Source organism: Lemur catta, chromosome 5 (genome assembly GCF_020740605.2).
Source record: "Lemur catta isolate mLemCat1 chromosome 5, mLemCat1.pri, whole genome shotgun sequence".
NCBI classification, from domain to species: Eukaryota; Metazoa; Chordata; class Mammalia; order Primates; family Lemuridae; genus Lemur; species Lemur catta.
In genome coordinates, this window is record NC_059132.1 from 1,598,665 (window position 1) to 1,616,299 (window position 17,635).

The following is a 17,635-nucleotide window of genomic DNA, read 5'->3' on the forward strand; positions in this document are numbered from 1 at the left end:
GCATCATCATTTATCCATCGCAATTGCCGGGGACTATATTTGACACAATTATTTAGACACCTTCCCCTTTCAGGGGCCCCTTAGGCCTCGAGTAGCACAACTTCCTCTGTCAGATTCTCGGATTTGTCTCCAGATTCCTGGGGGTTTGTCCTTGTCTGTTTCCCAGATGACACACGGGTGGCACATTTTCTGAGCCCTCGTGGACCAGAGGACACTTTCCGCTCTTCCACGTGGGTCACCGTTGGACGAGGTGAAATTCCTGCATCACAGTCTTGTCACCTCAAAATCCCACAGACGTTTTTCATCGCTGTCTTGCTCTTTAATGTTGCGGAAAAGTCTAAGGTCGGGGTTTTTTTTCTTTCACATCGGATAGCGTCTAAGACTCATCTTTGGTGCCATCAGCCCAGGCGGAGGAGCAGCCCCTGGGGACGCCGGTCGGCCAGAACCACCCAGAACCCTGAAACCAACACCAGAGTCTTTTCTCTGCCTGGACACCCCAGATGCATCTAAAATTTTTGAACCCCGAAATCTTAGCAATATATTTTGACTGATTTTATGAATCTTTCAGTACAAGGCAATTTTTAAAAATCTCTTTTTGCTCATCGTGTCTGTTCGAATTGCTCTGGAGTCTTTAAGATAACTAGTCACTAGGATGTTAAATCCTTCATCCCTGTCCTACATGTCTCCTCTCCCGGTATGTTTTTAACCGTATTATTTCTCATTTTCCGTGTATTTTGGGGAGAGGTTTTCAACCTTGTACTTCACATTGGAGCACGACTGTACGGTGTCTACATTGTCAGTCTTGCCCTCTGCTGCTCGCCACGGAGAAGGGACAGAAGGGACTTCTGCAGCCGTGTTTCAGAGTCCTCGTGTCCTTCCCTTGCCTCTTCCACCTTCCATTCTATTTCTGACTGTGGCTCAGCTGATTTATAATCCCATTTTTCATCTCATTTACGAGTTCATGTTTTCTCAAATTGAGAGCAGAACACAGTTGCTGTCTAAAATGTGCTTCTGTTGCTCGTAATAATTTTCCCCCGAGCACGCTGGCTGCATCTCAAGCGCGGCCGCCCCCCGCCCCCCACGCTGCAGGAGGCAACTGCCTTTCGCTCGTGCTCAGACAGGTCTGTGCAGGCCTCGCCCCTGTGCACTCTCCCCGCGGCCCTGGTGGGATTGCCCAGACTGCGGAATTATAGCTCAACCCACGGTCACTGCAACAAAATATCACCCCTGAAGAGGGGTCTTAACGTCCCTGTAACCAGAACTCGTGGCCAAGCTGTCGAGAGACACCCTTGAAACCCGCGGTTCTGTCCGTGGGAGGAAGGGAGAGCTGAGCATTCACTGTTCACATAATTAGGGTGACGCACCCCGACCTTTCTAGCACCACCTCAACCCCCCCTCCGGTGACCCCTTGTGAAACCTCTTCCTGGGCCTGGGGTTATTTCTCTTTTACAGCTTTGCAAGAGACCCCTTCCTGGGTCCCCCTTTCCTGACCATCACCCACCTATCAGGAAAAGTTCTGCTGTGAGAACCTTTATACCCTCTGACTCCTCTAATCTAGAGTTCCCAAAATGACTGGACGAACTCAGACAGGGAGAAATTTAAAATCTCAGCTGTGGGGGCCCAGGGAGACCTAGGTCTGTACAAACTCCGAGTGTCAGCATAAATGAAAATCTCTGCAAATCCATATAAAAACAAGAGCTTGGATTTACTATATTCCAATGAAACATGGATCACGGCATGAACCATCTGAGCAACAGAGACAGAAATGAGGATGCAGGGTGTGGGGGGGAGGCGGGGGAGGGTATAGGTGCACAGGGGGACAAGTCCGAGAGCCCAGCACAGAGGCATTTCCAGGCCACTGGCAACCAGGCCTTTGGGCCACACCTTAGCCAGCGGGCGGGCGGGGGTTAGCAGCGGACGGCAGACAAGCAGGGGGAGAGGAAACAAAAGCTCCCCGAGGCAGACAGGCAAAGAGAGAGGCTGCTAGTTCCCTGGACGAGCCCTTCCTTCCAGCTACAAAGAGAAAGGCAAGACTCGGACGCCCCTGCTTCTAATAAGTGGATGGAGTTCATTGCAGCTGGCTATTTTAATTACCTGCAAGCAAAGTAATTTTGCTACTTTCATTTAGAGGAGCTTTTTGAAAGTAGTTTTCACTCTGATTACCTTCATTAATGAGTGATCAAAATGCATCAAAGCAGAAGTGAGCACAGGAAGAAAAGCAGAGGGCAGGACTCCCCGGGAGGCCACGTCCAAGCCCGGCAGGCGCCGTGAAGCTCTGTCTGCCTTCATTAGCCTTGAGAACACCCTGGCTCCCCCGCGGCAGCCGGTGCAGGACGGGCCACGAGCGTCCCCATGGTAGGAAGCACAGGGGGTTCCCAGGGCCGGGGACGCTGCACGGGCCGAGCCCCAGCTTCCTGTGGTTCTGTCCCTCGGTTCTCCTGGAGATTGGGGTTGGGTGCTGTCTCGTTCTTCATGCACCCAGGGCCCCTCTGCTGGGGACATTTACCTGTGCAGACATGCTCTGCTGATGGACATTAGCAGTCACTTGCTGTCCCCTGGTCACCGCATGGGGCTGCCCCCTAATGCCCCTGATCGACTTGAGTTAATCTGACATTGTGGTAAGTGCTCCTCCCTCTCTTTGGAGGAAAAACTGTGGCCAAAACTGGGCCCTTTCTTCCCAGTCCAGACAGGCGGGCAGAGAGGCTGGGTGCCCGGGCCAGCTGCAGGGAGGGCGAGGGAGGGAGAGCTGGGAACCGGGAACAGCCCAGCCCCCAGGCCTCTGCCCAACTCTTGCCCCTGTGTTCTCCGAGCCACTGGCCCCTTCCCTGCCTCCTGTTACCAGGCGGCAGAAGAGCCCGGAAGGGACCCTGCATCTAGAAGGGATGTGGAAGCCTTTCCCCGAGCCCGTTAATGAGCAGGAAGCGCCTGCAGGCGGGCACACGGAGTCCACAGATTTGAGTTGTGGCCGGTCTGACAGCTGCTGAGTTTGTCACACAGATAATTAGATAAACTGCTTGAGCACAGAGACTCAATACGCGGAGTCGTTTAGCGGCGGCTACATGGGGCCTTGATCTTGATCGAAGGCGCAGTAGAGAAGAACCTTAAAGTCCCAGATCAACATCTTCTTGCTCCAGTAAATAACACGTGACTGTGTTCCCCTGACATCCTCGGTGGCCCTCCCCCCACAGAGTGTCCTGCCAGTCCTTGCAGCAGGTCCTCCCCGAGAGCCCACTGTCACCTTCGCTGGGGCCTCTGACTTGTCTGCCATGCACACCGAGGGTTTCTAACTGCCCTCCCGTCCTCCCACTTGGGGACTGTGAAGGGACTGCGTATGTGCCTTCATTTAGCACATCATCATCCATTTGCACATTCTTCTAAAAAATGAACAGAGCCGCTCCGGTGAGCTAGGGATGAAAAGACAAAGCAAAAGTCCCCACTTGTAAGGACACCCGGTATGGCAGGAAGATAGGACGTTACTAAGAAGTTATGCCAGAAGGAGGACCCTGCTCTCGGTACAAGTCCCGCGGCCCCTCGGTTGGCTTTGGGCTCACACAGGACAGCCCCGGGCCCTGCAGTTTCCCTCAGGTGCAGAATGACCCAGAGATGCTCGGCCGTGAGTTCCTGGGCAGATCCTTGCTTCTAGCCCGAGACGTGCCCTTCACAGGCTTTCTGGGGGTGGCGATGAAGGGGGTGTCCCCTCAAGGCCACCCCTAGTGGGCGAGGTGGAGTCATTGGAAGGTCAACATACACAGTGGCAAAGCACTTGGGCTTCTATGGCCGACAAGGTCCTGCGTGGATGACCTGCCCCACGGCCCTTGGGCTTCCTTGATTTCTCAGCCTGGCCCAGCAGCCCCGGCCCCCCTGTGCCTCCCCGGACACACCGGGCAAGCTCCCCCCTCAGGGTCTCAGCACTTGGTATCGCCACCGCCATTGCCACCGCCATCGCCACCGCCTGGGCCACTCTTCACCCAGATCCTCACATGCCTCAGTCCCCAAACCCTAATCTCCTTCAGGTCTTTGCTGAAATGTCACTTCTCGTATCAGAAGCTCTTGCTAACTGCCTTCCCTGCTTTCTTCTTCTCCATGGCCCTTGTCACCACCAAACAGAGTATCCGTGTTTATTGTCCGTCTCTCCCACCAGACTGTCCCTGCCACGAGGGCAGGACTCCGGTCTGTATCCCCCGACTCGTAGCAGATGCACGTCTGCCGAGTGAATGGACAGATGGACGGGGTCGAGCAGCAGAGCACCGTGGTCAAAGCGACATCCTGGAAAGCTCACTCTGAAAGCCATACGGAAAGTGGTTTGAAGAAGCATCTGACCAGGGGCTGGGGGAACAGCCGGGGCGTCACAGAGGCCATGCGGGCAGGAGACGGTGGGACGCAGCACCCCAGGGGGCAGAAGCGGTGGACTGAGACGGAGGAGGGGTCAGGGAGGAGGTACAGTCGCATCTCTGCGGCGTGGCTGGAACTGTGCGCAGAGGTGGGGAGGAAAGAGAAGAGAGCCGGGGAGGACCACGGGGGACACGCAGGTCAGCAGCCGCCGGGCGAGGAGGGGCCAGTGGGGGGTCAGAGCGGTGGGGCTGGTCCCTGGAGGACAGTGGAGCAGGGCTGTAGGGGGACGACAGAGGCCACTGTGGGAGGGAGGCACAAGACCAAGCCCAGAAAGTGCCACCTGGCCTTGGCATTTAGAAGGGCAATGTGATCTTAATGAACTCAGTGGCAGGTGCACGGTGGGGACAGGAGGCAGACACAGAGGCTGGAGCAGGTGCAGGGAAGGTGGGAAGTAGAGGCGGCCAGGGCAGGTACCGCTGTGGGTGTCTGGGAGGGACGGGAAGAGGAGAGGTTAAATGGTACCTAGAGGGGTGCTGGGACAAAAGCCAGCTCCTTTGGGGCAAGAGAGACAGAGCCTGTGGGCAGCCAGGGTCACTGAGGAGCACACGGAGGGGGAGGGGGAGAAGGAGGAGGAGGAGGAGGAGGAGGAGCTGGAGACAAGAGGGAGGGTGCCAGGGACACAGCGGGAAACAATGCAGGGGACTCGGGGGCTGTAGCTCGTTTCCATGAGTGAAATCAATGCGGTGCAATGCTTTCTCAGCTCAATAACTTATTAGCAATTTTTAATTACTGGAATGTAATTAATTCACTCAAATCGCAGCAGTTCTGTGAAGCACACCACACGTGCTGAGCCGATAACATTCTTGCATGTTTTTGCAGGGTGCTCACACCAAGACACTTTTTGCATAAAACCTAGAGGAAATATCCAAACAACACACACGTTTGTTTCAAGTCACTTTTCTTGATCCTGGAAGCAGATATTACACATGGGAGGACTGAGCTCCAGGGGGTGCTGGGCTGGGAGGCCGGGAGTGGATGTTCACTTCTATCAAGCCCTAGTTGTTTGCACTGATGCTGCCAGAAGCCACCGAGTGATGAGGGGGTGAGGGACAGTCCAGAGAGGTTCCCGTGTGTCCTGGGGGTCTTGGGGGCGTCTCTGGCTAAAGCAGCCCCAGAGGATGGCTGGGAGTGGATGGAGCAGGACTGGAACCTGACATTTCTTTCGGCCGCCAATGACGTGGGTAAGGCCTGATGTCCTGATGGTACTGTGTCCTCAGGTCCTGGCACAGCCTTGGCATCCGGTGGCATTCAGTGAATGTCTGTGAAGCCGGGTGGCTTGGAAGAAGATGGTCAAACCCTCCTTAGGGTGAAGGCCAGGAAGGGAGCTGGGTACAGAGCGATTCCTTCGCAGGGGCCCTGGACGGAAAGGTGGTAGGCGCCGGAGCGGAAGGGCAAGTGGAGGGACAGGAAGGGAGTCTGGGGAGGAAGCGGAGGCCGGCTCTAGAGCCAGACCAGGCTGCCGGAGGCTTGTCCCCAGGGGCTCTGCCTGCTTTGGGCTCCAGGCTCCTCCGGCAGCCTCTGAGCGTCCTGGGTTTCCTACTCTTTCCTTAGAGGGGAGAGAGCGGTCTGGTTTTCTGATGCCTGGAGGCCCTGTGAGTTTGGGGTGGCTGAGCCAGCCTTCCCTGGAGAAGCTGCAGCTGGGCTTCTTGACAACCTGCAGAAAAGGGAGGGCTTTCCCACTGCCCACGGCCCCGAGTCCTCCTTCCACACCGGGACGTCGCCTGGGAGAGAAGAGTGGAGCAATTGCATCTGCTGGGAACATGCCTTGCTGGGACCTAATTAAAATAGCCCCAAAGCTGTGGGTGCTTTTGAAGGGCCGGCTGCAGGGGCAGAGCCTTGGCCCTGGGCTTGGCTCTCGTGTGTGACTCTGGGCCTCAGGATCCCCATCTGGGAAATGAGGACATTGGACTAACTTATCTGATACTCAGCCAGCTTGAATTCAAACCACCTCGCTCGGCACACAGGCCTTTCCCAGCTTGCTCTGACCCACCCGTCTCCTCGTACCCGCAGCTGCACCCCTCCCCACCCAGGACCTGACCGTTTGCCCTTCCCTGAGACCAGAGCTACTTCGCACCTGTACCCAGAGACATCCTCCCCGACCCTCTCAAGCTGGCAAACTCTCCCTGCCCTTCAAGATCCACCTCCAACGTCTCTTGCAGCACCTGCTCTGAACACCCCCTGCTCACCCTACGGCAGACGCGTCCCCCCTCTGGCTGCACTGCCATGTCCGGGGGCCATACGTGCGCGCCAGCAACTCTGGGGTCAGCGTCACTTGTTCTCCTCTTGTTCCCCATCAACACGCTGGGTGGACTTGGGTGACCCCTCACATCTCCTTTCCAAGAGTAAGAGCTGGAGAAGGTGATCACTGAATCCGATCACCCGGAGGCCGAATGCTAGCCATGCGCTAAGTAGGTCTGGAGGACCAGCGCTCTTCTCTCCCCTGGTTCATGGAGGCAGCCACACCCCGACTGCTAGCCCATGTCACACAGCACTGTCACGTAAGTGAGCAAGGAAGGGTCTTACAGCCTCTTGCATCTGCCCCTTGAAGGTGCCACGATGTCTGCAATGGCACCACCATCACCCTGCAGCTGTGACACTCCCTGCTTGGAGAAGAGCTTTCTCACCACACGCCAGGCACTGCTCGGGTCTCCCTCATGGCGCTCTGTGAGGTGGGTGCCACTATTATCGCCATTTTACAGACGAGGTGAGTGAAGCACAGAGACTGTGTGTGCCTTGTCTAAGGAGGCACAGCATGGATCCACAACCGATCCCAAAGCAGTGCCCCTGAGCACGTGCCACACTGCCCATCTGCCTGCACCTCTCTGGTCTTCCCTCAGGCAGCTCCTGGCTGCAGCAGAGTTGAACCAAACCCCCCATCAATGCCCGACAACGTCCCAGCCCCGCACAGGCCTGCGCACGTCCGGCGAAGCTGACACAGCTGGGGGTGCCGGAGCTTCCCCAGCAAGGCAGGACAGACTCGAGGACAGACAGAAACACCCCTGGGAGCTGTGGGGCCTAATTTAAGTTCCTAAGGCAACAAGACTCAAAGTAACAACAGCAACAAAATAACAAGAAGAAGAGAGGAAAAAGCAGCAGGCAGCTGGCTCTAGCAGCTCTGCTAACTTGCAACAAAATGTTGAGTTTTTATGCCTGCTTAGTAACACTTAAGAAAAAAGCGTTTATTAGTGAGCCTGTAGCATGTTTAATTCCCCTCTGCCCCCACGCAAATTATTTCCCCTGATTTCATCAGCTGGGGGACTCCCTGCGGAAGTGCCCCATGCACCTGCAGACGCCACTCGGGCTGAGGAAGCTGAAGGGTCCACTTCAGACTGAACCTCCAACAGCCTCTTTTCTTCCAGAATTTCATGGTTTGTTTGGAAAACTGCCCGACTATGACATTGTGTCAGGTGGTTTAATAGCGTCTGGCACGGTGAGTCATTGCTGGAAGGCAAGCTCTCAGCCGCAGAGGAGATAAAGCGAGAATTCAAAACAAGTCAGGAAAACAATGTAAAAGTGTCCACTGACACACAAGTCGGAAGGTGACGTCACATCATAACTCTGCAAACACAAACTCTGCAAGAAGGTAAACCGTGAATGCCACCCAGTCCCTCGGTAATCCGTTGGTAGTGTTTGGTGCTGAGAAAAAACGTGACCCGATTTCGCCACAAGAAGAAAGAGATACAATGTCTTTCCCACATCGCTTTTGTCCCTGACTTTGGTTGAGAGGGACCCTACTCGTGACACAAGATCTGGGATCAAAGCTGCAAACTCCAGCCGAAGCGATGCTTTTGAGTTCAGTTTGATGTTCACACATGCTAATGATCCCTAAATGATATATTTCATCCTGCTTTCGCAAGGAATCCCATTACCATAGCAACTGGAATGCGATACCAGAAGTTTTCTTGTAATGGGGCCTAGGATGCCGCCTCTTCTACCTTGCAGTGTGGTGAGGGCTGTGTGTCCCCAGCCCGTCCGCAGGAGCAGCCCTCCCCGACGTGGCTCGGGGCTCTGGCCACAGAAGGTGACCCCCAAACCGCAGTGGCCTGACCCGCACGACTTACCAGCTCCGTCCCCTGCTCTACACGCTGCAGCCCCACAAGAATTGCCTCCTAGTCACTCCTGGGTGCAAAGTCCCAGAGAATGAAGTCATAACTTCTCTTTGTACCATTTGGTAGAAATAGAGAATAGAAGATAATTTTAGAATTTTTGTTTGCATGGGGAAAAAAACGTGGTTTTGTTTTCTGTATTAATAACTCCCTGGAAATTTGGGACATGTGACAAATTGTCATCACTGGAACTCAAGCCGGCGTTACACATTCTGCCCCCCTTCCGGGATGCGGACTGTGGGAAGCCGTTCCTGGCGTCCTCCGAGCTCCCCGGACCCTCCCTGCCCGGCTCTCAGCAGAGCCCCTGTCACCTGCTTCCTCTGTGCCCTGCGGGAGCCGTGGTTCCAGGGACAGTAAAGCACCTTCCTGGGGTCTGGCCTGCGCTCCCCCCGCCAGGGCCCTGCTCCCATGTGCCGGGCACCCCATGGCCGTGCCGGGGGCGGAGGGCAGCCCGGTTCTCCTGCCGGCCACGCTGGAGCTGACCCTGGGCTGAGGCTCCGGAAGCTTCTCCGTGGAGTCCGGACCCACGGGGCCCTCTGCAGAAAGAGAAGCCGAGCGCCAGGTGGGCCCCTCCGGGACAGCGCCAGGGTCTGACACTCAGCGTCCTCCTCGCTCACCGTCCATCTACCGCGAAGCCACCTGGGACCTGAATTGTCCCCCTAAACCTCCGGGTGGAGCCCTCGTTCCTGCCTCTGTGCCTCTCATAGTTGTGCGTCTCTCCGCTCTAGGCCTGTGGCCACACTGCCTGGAACAAACACCGATGGCAGGTGCCACTGACACCGAATACTCGGCACACGCCAGCTGCCCTGCCAGCAGCTGTGTGCACGACGGCCCCTCGCCGCTGCCCACGGTGGTGACAGCACCAGTCCCGCCTCACAGCCGAGAAGGCCCAGAGCAGCAGAGAGATGCACCCATGGCCACGCGGCAGGGGTACCAGGCTGGGACGCGCCCCTCGGTCTCTCGGGAGCTTACAGGGAAGGGGGTCTTCAGGAGAGCAGCTCTGCTACACGGAGCAGGTGGGAACTCACAACCTGTGACGAAGCCAATGATTCCGAAGGATGTGGTGGATAAATTCAATCAGCGTGAAGCAGGACCGAGCCCTGGTGGGCTCGAGACGGCCTGCCCGGCCCCCACGGCCCCACGCCAGCTCGTCCCAGCCCGCTCCCCTCGGCAGGCGTTGTGGCGGCTGGGTCCCCTTGCGTGAAATAAGAAACGCTGCTTGGATAACCGATGGTGAGGGAGGCCGTGCACACTCTGATGCAGAAACACAAACGTTTAGAAAGACGCAATTTGGGGGATGTTGGAAACCGGAGGATGGAACGTCAGCCCACAAAATCCAACACGGCCAATAAAGCTGGAGCGACCGGGCGAGTGGTCGCTGAGGACTCGGGGGTGGGCGCCGGGCAGCGCTTCCCAGCGGGGGTGTTTTGCCTCGGCCCGTTTTGGCCGTGTTTCCATCGCGTGTCTCATGATCTCTGAAGCACCTCGGCGCTCACGGCTGTGGGAGTGCCCAAGACGGTCGCACCACGGGACAGACGAGCCTTTCCAGGACTGCGCCCCGTCCAGGCCCTGTGCTGCCACGGCTGGCACGCGAGGTGGGGGGCTGCTTGGGCTGTGAATACCCATGTGCACACGTGTGTCACGTGTCACGCATGCTGGGAATGTGAGACGGAGGCGGGAGCTTCGTCCTTCCCTACCCCGTCCAGCCCCTCACAGCTCCGACCGCTCCGGTGCCCCCATCTGCCGGCGGGGCGGGCACTTGCCCGGTCTCTATCCCGAGCCTGCTCCCCTCCTCCCTGCCCCACCTCAAAGCGGGTCCCGACCTCCCGCAGCCCCAGGTGGGCTCTCCCGCCTCCAGCGCCCCCTGCTCAGTCTATGGGGCCGTTCCCTTCCGCCCACAGGCTGCTTCTGCCGTGTGAGTTTCCTGCTTCATTCATGGGTGCCCATTCTTTTCTGGATAACGAATACGTCTGCAGGCTGTGGAACATACTATTTATGGGGTCACATCTACACACGAATGTGCACCTAATGCCTGCATCCTTAAGCATCTGTGAGCCGCCTTGCGCCGCCCTTGTTGGTGGGCCGCTGCGGTCGGGGCAGGGAACACATCCGGGTGTAAAGCAGCCCCAGCCCCGCCCTCGGCCTTACCCCCACGTGGGCACCGATGCCGCCCTTGTCTTCCGACTCGACCCCAGCACAAGGCCTGACCCCTCTGGTGCCAACTCCATGACGTGTTGTGACGTCCACTCAAGGGCTTCCTTGCCTCGCCCGGGGGTGAGGACCGGCGAGGGACAGAAAGCGTTTCCATCAGCAGCTGCTCCAGGCCAGCGGTGGTGTCGCTGCCACACTGGGAGCCACTGTGCTGTGGTCTGTCTGTGCCCAGCGTGGCCTCCCGACCCGTGGGACTCCGTCCAGAGGGTGAACATGGTCCCTGTCACCACCTTGCAAGGGTCCGCCCTGTGTGGAGACCAGGCGAACGCCTTGCTGTCCGGTCCCTAAAGGACACATGAGCAGCACCAGCCAGGGCTGGGTTTGACCTCCCTGGATTCAGACAGAACGTGCATCCCTGAAGCGCCACTGTGTGCGTCTGTCACACACTAGTCCTCCTCTTTCTTTATTTTCTTTACCACGTGCAAGCTGCAGACTCGGCACCAGCTCACTGTCCAACGAGCATTGGAAGGTTAAAAGCACAGGGCAAGAGCCCCCTTCCTACCTTTGAGGAAACACTCCTTGCTGTGCACGATGGCGATTTTCTTCCCCTGCAGGCAGGCGGCGCGGTGGAGCTCGCAGTGGTTCTCATAAAACCTGCCGTCGGAGCCGCACACGGGCACATAGCTGGGCCCGCACGCCGCCAGGCACCGGCACTCACGCTGCCCCGTCTCCCCGACGAGCACGCACCGGCTGCCGCGGCCGCAGAACTTCTCCCCGCAGGAGGCCGGCAGCCCGCTGTGGCCGGAAAGCCCTGCCAGGAACACAGACACGGAGGGTCAGCTGCCAGCGCTCAGGGGACAGGGGTTCCAGGCTTCCCGCGGGGCTCGGGGGACAGGGGTTCCAGGCTTCCCGCAGGGCTCGGGGGACAGGGGTTCCAGTCTTCCTGCGGGGCTCGGGGGACAGGGGTTCCAGGCTTCCCGCAGGGCTCGGGGGACAGGGGTTCCAGTCTTCCCGTGGGGCTCGGGGGACAGGGGTTCCAGGCTTCCCGCAGGGCTTGGGGGACAGGGGTTCCAGGCTTCCCGTGGGGCTCAGGGGACAGGGGTTCCAGGCTTCCCGTGGGGCTCGGGGACAGGGGTTCCAGGCTTCCTGCGGGGCTCGGGGGACAGGGGTTTCAGGCTTCCTGAGGGGCTTGCGAGCAGAGGCCCCATTTGCCTGGGAAGCTGAGGCTACCCGAGGTGGGGCTTGTGGGGCCTGGGGTCCCCGACAGAGTCCCTGTCTCTCCAGAGTCCCTGTCTCTCCTACCACTGCTACTGAGAAGGGTGTCCAAGGGCGTCCTGCCGTGCCGAGCTCAGGCTTTACGGCTGACTCGCTCTGTGCACCTCAGCCACGACCCCCACCCATCTGGGACCCACAGCGGGGCTTCTGGTAAACTCCTGTTAGGCTCCTTCTGAGGCTCACTGTTCCTGCTGCCAACGGAAAAACGAAGACACCCGGCCACCGTGTGCCCACAAAGACGTGCCTCCCAGCAGAGGACAAAGCCGGCCACCACCGTCCCCAGGCCCGAGACAACCTCCTGGGCTGGGAGGCCTTTTTACAAAAGTGGTTCCCTCCCCGTTTCCTTCCCTCCTTCTTTTCCTTTATCCCGAGATGACGCTGGGCCAGGCTGTGTGCCGGGTGCCTCAGGGTCCCGGAGATGAACAAGCCCGCTCTCTGACCTTGTCATTCTGTAAGGTGGTGACACCCATGCAGGTATATCTCTGATCTGAGACCAAATGTGGCCAGGGCCATGAGGCACGGTCAGGCCAAGAGCTACAGGAGCCAAGGAGCTGCTTTTAGGGCAGTGAGTGGGGGCAGGGGTCACGGAGGTGGAGAGGAAGAGGGGGGACGAGGGCTTTCCCAGAGACACAGGGGCCTGGGCCCCGGCTCCCCCAGCTGCCCTGCAGGTGCACGGGGGTGGGCTAGGGGAGGCAGGGCGTGGTCCGGGGAGACTGAGAGAGCCAGGCCGAGGAATCTGGACACGATCGTGCAGGCACTGGGGAGCCACGGCAGAGTACGGGGAGGAAGTGTGGCCTCAGAAGAAAGCAGAGTGCTAGGTGTTTGGGGTGGGGGTGGGGACAGCCTAGGAGGCCAGAGGCTGGCCTTGTCCTCCGGAGAGAACACGGTTCTCCACGGCACACGTCACCGCAGAGCTACCAGCGGCCTTTCCTCACTCCGGTCCTTTCTAGCACAGAGTGTGGCCGTGGGCAGGAAGGGGTGGAGGTCACGTTGCTTGGGTGCCCCCTGCACCCACCACACGCCCACGGGGGTCCCAGGCAGCGGTGCCCAGAGGGCGCAGGCGAGCGGGCAGGGCAGCTGGGACCTCTGACAGGCACCCCGAGCGAAAGGCCCAGCTACGTAGGCTCCGCACTCCACGCCGCAGCCCAGAGCGCGAGATGCTCGGCAGCGTCACCGACGGCAACAGAGGGGGAGCTGGGAATTGCAGGGGGACGTCAAAACACAAATGATCAACACGTGAGTGCAGACTTTACGGCCACAGAAGACTTTGCTTTAAGTTCTAATCAAACCTTTGTCAGAATATTCCGCAAGACAAAAGGGCCCTGGGAGTCGAGACTGAACTCTCAGCCCCCGCTCCTGCCCCATGGGATTAAAATGACTAAGAAAAAAAAAAAAAATCCTCGTTTTCTTGTTTTTGGTTAAGTCTGCTTTTCATCATTATAGATCTGAAAGGAAAAAAATCAGTTATTGGCAGATTAACTGCTTGATTCAATGATTCATTTAAATTCCTCCAGCCTTGGCAAGCTAACAAGTATTGACTTTTTCTTGAATCCTAATAAACTAGAAGGTCAAAATATCTCTGAGCCGTGCACAAGCGCAGATCCTAAGCGAGCGTGAATCTCTTTCATCCACTTTGCTAATTGTCCCTGTGTCGCTGCGAAGGCCCCTCTGCCGCCTTCCCGCCAAGGCCCACGCGGTGGGGGCCGGAAGGGGGGTGCAGGCCCCCGGCGGGGGGCTCGGGGCGGGCGGCCCCCCCTGCTCACGGCGCCTGTGGCCGCTTTGCCACAGAGCGTGTTTGATTAGCGTGATTCTCCCGGGTGGTTAGAAAATGGGTTATCCTGGAAAGTGCCGGCGGCTACTAGAAGAAACTAACCCAGCTCTAAAAATATCGGCCTTTGTTTCTTTCCCAAGGTAGGGCCGGGACACAGAGAGTCGCCGTTGGATCCCTGTTTTAATAAACTCCCCTGCAGGCAGGACGGGAACCCACCGACCAGCCCTGCTGAGGAAGCAGAGGCTGAATCTCAGTTCCGGCCTCTCAGAGCTTCCAGCTTTTTCTCCGGCTGTCCCCGCACCCCCGTTTCTCTCTCCCTCTGGCTAAAGCGGCTCCAAGTCACCGCTGGGGGCCGTTTCTTCCGCCAGGTGCTCACTGCCAGCTCGTGTCCAAGTGTCCCCTCTCTGAGTCCCCTACTGCAGTGCTGCCCCGTGCTCTGCCCACTCTCTGGCCTCAGGAGGCCCCCCAGGTGCTGGGCCTTGGTCCTCATGTGTCCCCAGTACCCTCGAGTTTCAGCAAACACAAGGGTTTAGAGTTGGCAGGATGCTTGAGCACAGCTCAGAAGCCAGGGGAGGGGCTGGGTAGGGGAGGGGTGGGCCCCACGCGCAGGGACCCTCAGAGGGTGTTTCCCGTGGCCTCCTCCACAGGGGGGGAGGGAATGGAGGGATGGAGGTGTGAAGGGAGACACATGTCCAGGAGGGGCCTTCTGGGGTCACGGGAACGAGAACCCTGGAGAGGCAGAGCAGGAAGGGGCTGTAGAGACCACCGGATCCAGCTCGGGCCGTCAAACCACAGCCAGCCCACAGTGGACGGGGCAGAAGCTGCTCTGCCCGGCCCTCTGCTTTGAACTCCGTGTGCCCAGATTGTAGTGGACACCCCTGAGGACCAGCCCCTCGCGGGGGTGTCAGACGCCCACACGGATCAGCTTGCAGCTGCGACCCCACGGCCTCCCCGTGGGCTGCGCCGAGCCGTCAGTGTTAAGAAAACAGTGGTGCCAACCTGTGGCCGGGGAAGCTGTCAGGAACGCTCAGGGTCTCTCCGACATGGAATTGGCTGTCAGCAAATATTTGATTCCTAATTACCTGCAATTAAGACGAAAGTGGCTTTACACCCTGCATGTGCCCCTCACGGAGGCGTTGACAGCTGGCCCCAGGGAGAGCTGAGAACACCCCGGGCCCTGCCCGGAGTCTGACCCACGGCCTCAGACACGCTGACCAAGGGTGGGCTCCTCATTCAGCACACCCCTTGTCACCCCTCCCTGCTTGTCATTAGCACAGAATGAGTTCCCCACTCCCACCAGGACGGTGATAAAGCCGTAACGGGAAGGTAGCCGAGTGAGACCACCGGCAGCTGCCGGCGCTGTTGATGGGGACAGCCGCGGAGCATGGAAAGATGTAATGTGCTTAATTTATGGTCACAGAGAAAGTCGTTTACCCAGGTTAAAACCTGATCATCTTGCCAAATAAGCTGCTTTTCAACACTAATTAAATTTACTGAACACGGTCAGAAATGGGAATTATTCCATTACAGTTATGGCGGCAGGAGACACACGTCCATTTGCCCCAGTTGTGATTTGAATGAGAACTCGCGGTGAGAACATCATCGACTCGGGACTGCGGTACAGGTGGGTGGCAGTGGGACCGCGGCAGGTGACCCACCTGACCCCGGGGCAGGGCAGGAGGAGCCGGACCCTGACAGGGTGACAGGGAGCGGCAGCCGCCTCCACCACCTGTTCACAGTGACCGCGTCTCAGGGTGGTCCTGCCACCACTCACCGAGCCACGCCAAGTGCCAGGCACGAGGCTGAACACCTGGAATCCATGGTCTCATCCGACTCCCATTTAGTTCTCATCGCAACCCTGTGAAGTGGACACGCAGGCCTTACCCAGCATGTGTCTGTGGCGTGAACGCGTGTGCCCATTGTGCAGATTGGGAAGCACGAGTCAAGAGGTGACTTGCCTACGGCCAGAGAGCGAGTGGGTGGTAGAGCCTGGATTTGAATCAGTCTCGCTCTAAATCCCTCAGATTTGGGATGATCTGCTCAACTGGGGATATGGTCCCTGCCTCCAGGAACTCCCACCAGGAGGGTCCAAATGTCCACAGTCCGAGTTCTCCAGTATCAAGACGCATGCAAACATCAGCCCTGGCCTGCGGGACCCCTGCTGCCCCCACGCCACACGGACACCGGGCTTGGGGGCTCCCAGTGCTGCAGAAGGAAGCCCTGCGTGCATCTGTGAACATCACAGGCAAAGCCCCCCGCACGGTGCCGGCACACTGGCCCCCACGGTGACGTCTCCCGGCTTCAGCACCTCCCTGCCCCCGCCCCCGCCATATTGCCTGAAACCGGACAGGTGACTGCTGGCAGCTGTGACCACAGGTGATTTCAAATTTAACCACAAGGCCAGGGCGCTTGCGTGCTGGATGAAAGCAGATGTCTGACCCGCTCTGGAAGACTTGACCAGATTCTTCAGGTCCCAAAGCTTAACAGAAACACGCAGTTTTCCTTCGCCAGGAGGTAACGTGACCTGTCATGTGTGCTCTGCCTGCAGATCCTAAACCGCAGTCTGACAAACTGCTTCACAATAAGCCACTGAGTCAAAGCTGGCAATGCCGGAAACGTGAGAGAGAAGGAAGGCCTTTAATCTGTCAGCACAAATCTCAGTGCTGTCTAAGGAGTTTGCATCTAGCCCATCTGTGTCAAACCAAAGCACAAATACGTTTCTACATATTGTCCGACGTTTAGGAGGTGGTTATTTCCGGTCACAGATGAAGAACAAACAACAAACACAAGTGCCGAAGTATACTTTTCAAAAACGTAAAAACATAACTCCCATGAGTGACAAAAAGCAAGCATGTGTTAAAGCTCTGTCCAGCTCCTCAGTGAGGGAACCCACAGCAGGGCAGACCTGGCTCGAAGGAGCGGCTGAGGAGTTGGGGGGGGCGTTAGAGAAAGAAGGTTGGGGGGAGGGGCCCGGGCTAGGCCTGCAGCTGGTTAATGACCTACAGGGTAAGAAAACTACCACCTTTGGGATTGTCTCTTCCACTGGAAAAAGTAATCTGCAACTCTGCTGGGAACAAATACACAAGTCAACACTAACTGCACAGTTTGGGCCTTTAACTGATGACAAATCGTGAGTTGGGAAAAGGATGCAGCCCTGCAGCCAGGACCAGCGGATGACGCTTGGCCTGCTCAACAGGGCCCTGCTGTGACACTGGGAGGAACTGCCGCCACCCTCCCTTGGCCTTACTCCCAAGTGTTGGGACTTTTCTCACTGCTACCAAAGTGGCTCCAGCGACCGATGTCACCTGAGGAGGTTGCCAAGGACTCTGATCCTTGTCCTCTACCTGGGGCCTCTCCTTGCTCTGAAGCCCCCACTCCTCACAAAAAGACCCCAGAAAGGGAGGAACACGAGGCCCCAAACCACTGAGCTCAGCTTCACAGAGTCAGAGAACTGTCCTCGTCCGTGACACGAGAGGGCCATGCAGAGACGGCTGTCACCTCCTGTCCGTGAATCAGGATGTACGTACGGCACAGCCGTGCGTTCCCGCGGACGTCTGTCAGCTGTAATAAAACCACAAAAGCCTTTTCGTTGTTCCTTTATTTCCCCATCAAGTTGCCTCAACTGGCTTTCGAGGGGACTATTCTGGAAATTTCGCGGGAAGAGCTGCGTGACAATGTGAAGTGCGACAGGATTTCGCCCTTGGGAGAGTTTCTTTTACAGAGTGGCTTTGTTCAGAGCACTTCCCCGATACAGTCCTGTCCCCAGCTCCTCTTCTTTGCCCAAAGCCTCTTCCGCTGGCGTCTGTCTTTTTCTCCGTCACCAGACCCCTCCTTGTCCTTCAGGGACTGAGCTCCTGTCACTTTCTCCAGCTCCTCGGGGTCCCTCGATCTCACAGCCGAGGGACCAGCTGCTGCTGCCGGTGGGCACCGCCCCGCGGAG

The 17,635-nt window shown here is 57.9% G+C and overlaps 1 protein-coding gene across 1 annotated transcript in view; it reads right to left on the minus strand.

The window, feature by feature from the left end:
* FSTL4 (follistatin like 4) overlaps positions 1 to 17,635 on the minus strand; it is a 263,832-nt gene that overhangs the window by 115,974 nt on the left and 130,223 nt on the right. The window contains exon 4 of the mRNA XM_045550782.1: positions 11,212 to 11,460. Coding sequence (XP_045406738.1) covers positions 11,212 to 11,460 — 249 coding nt within the window. The remainder of the gene's footprint in view (positions 1 to 11,211; positions 11,461 to 17,635) is intronic.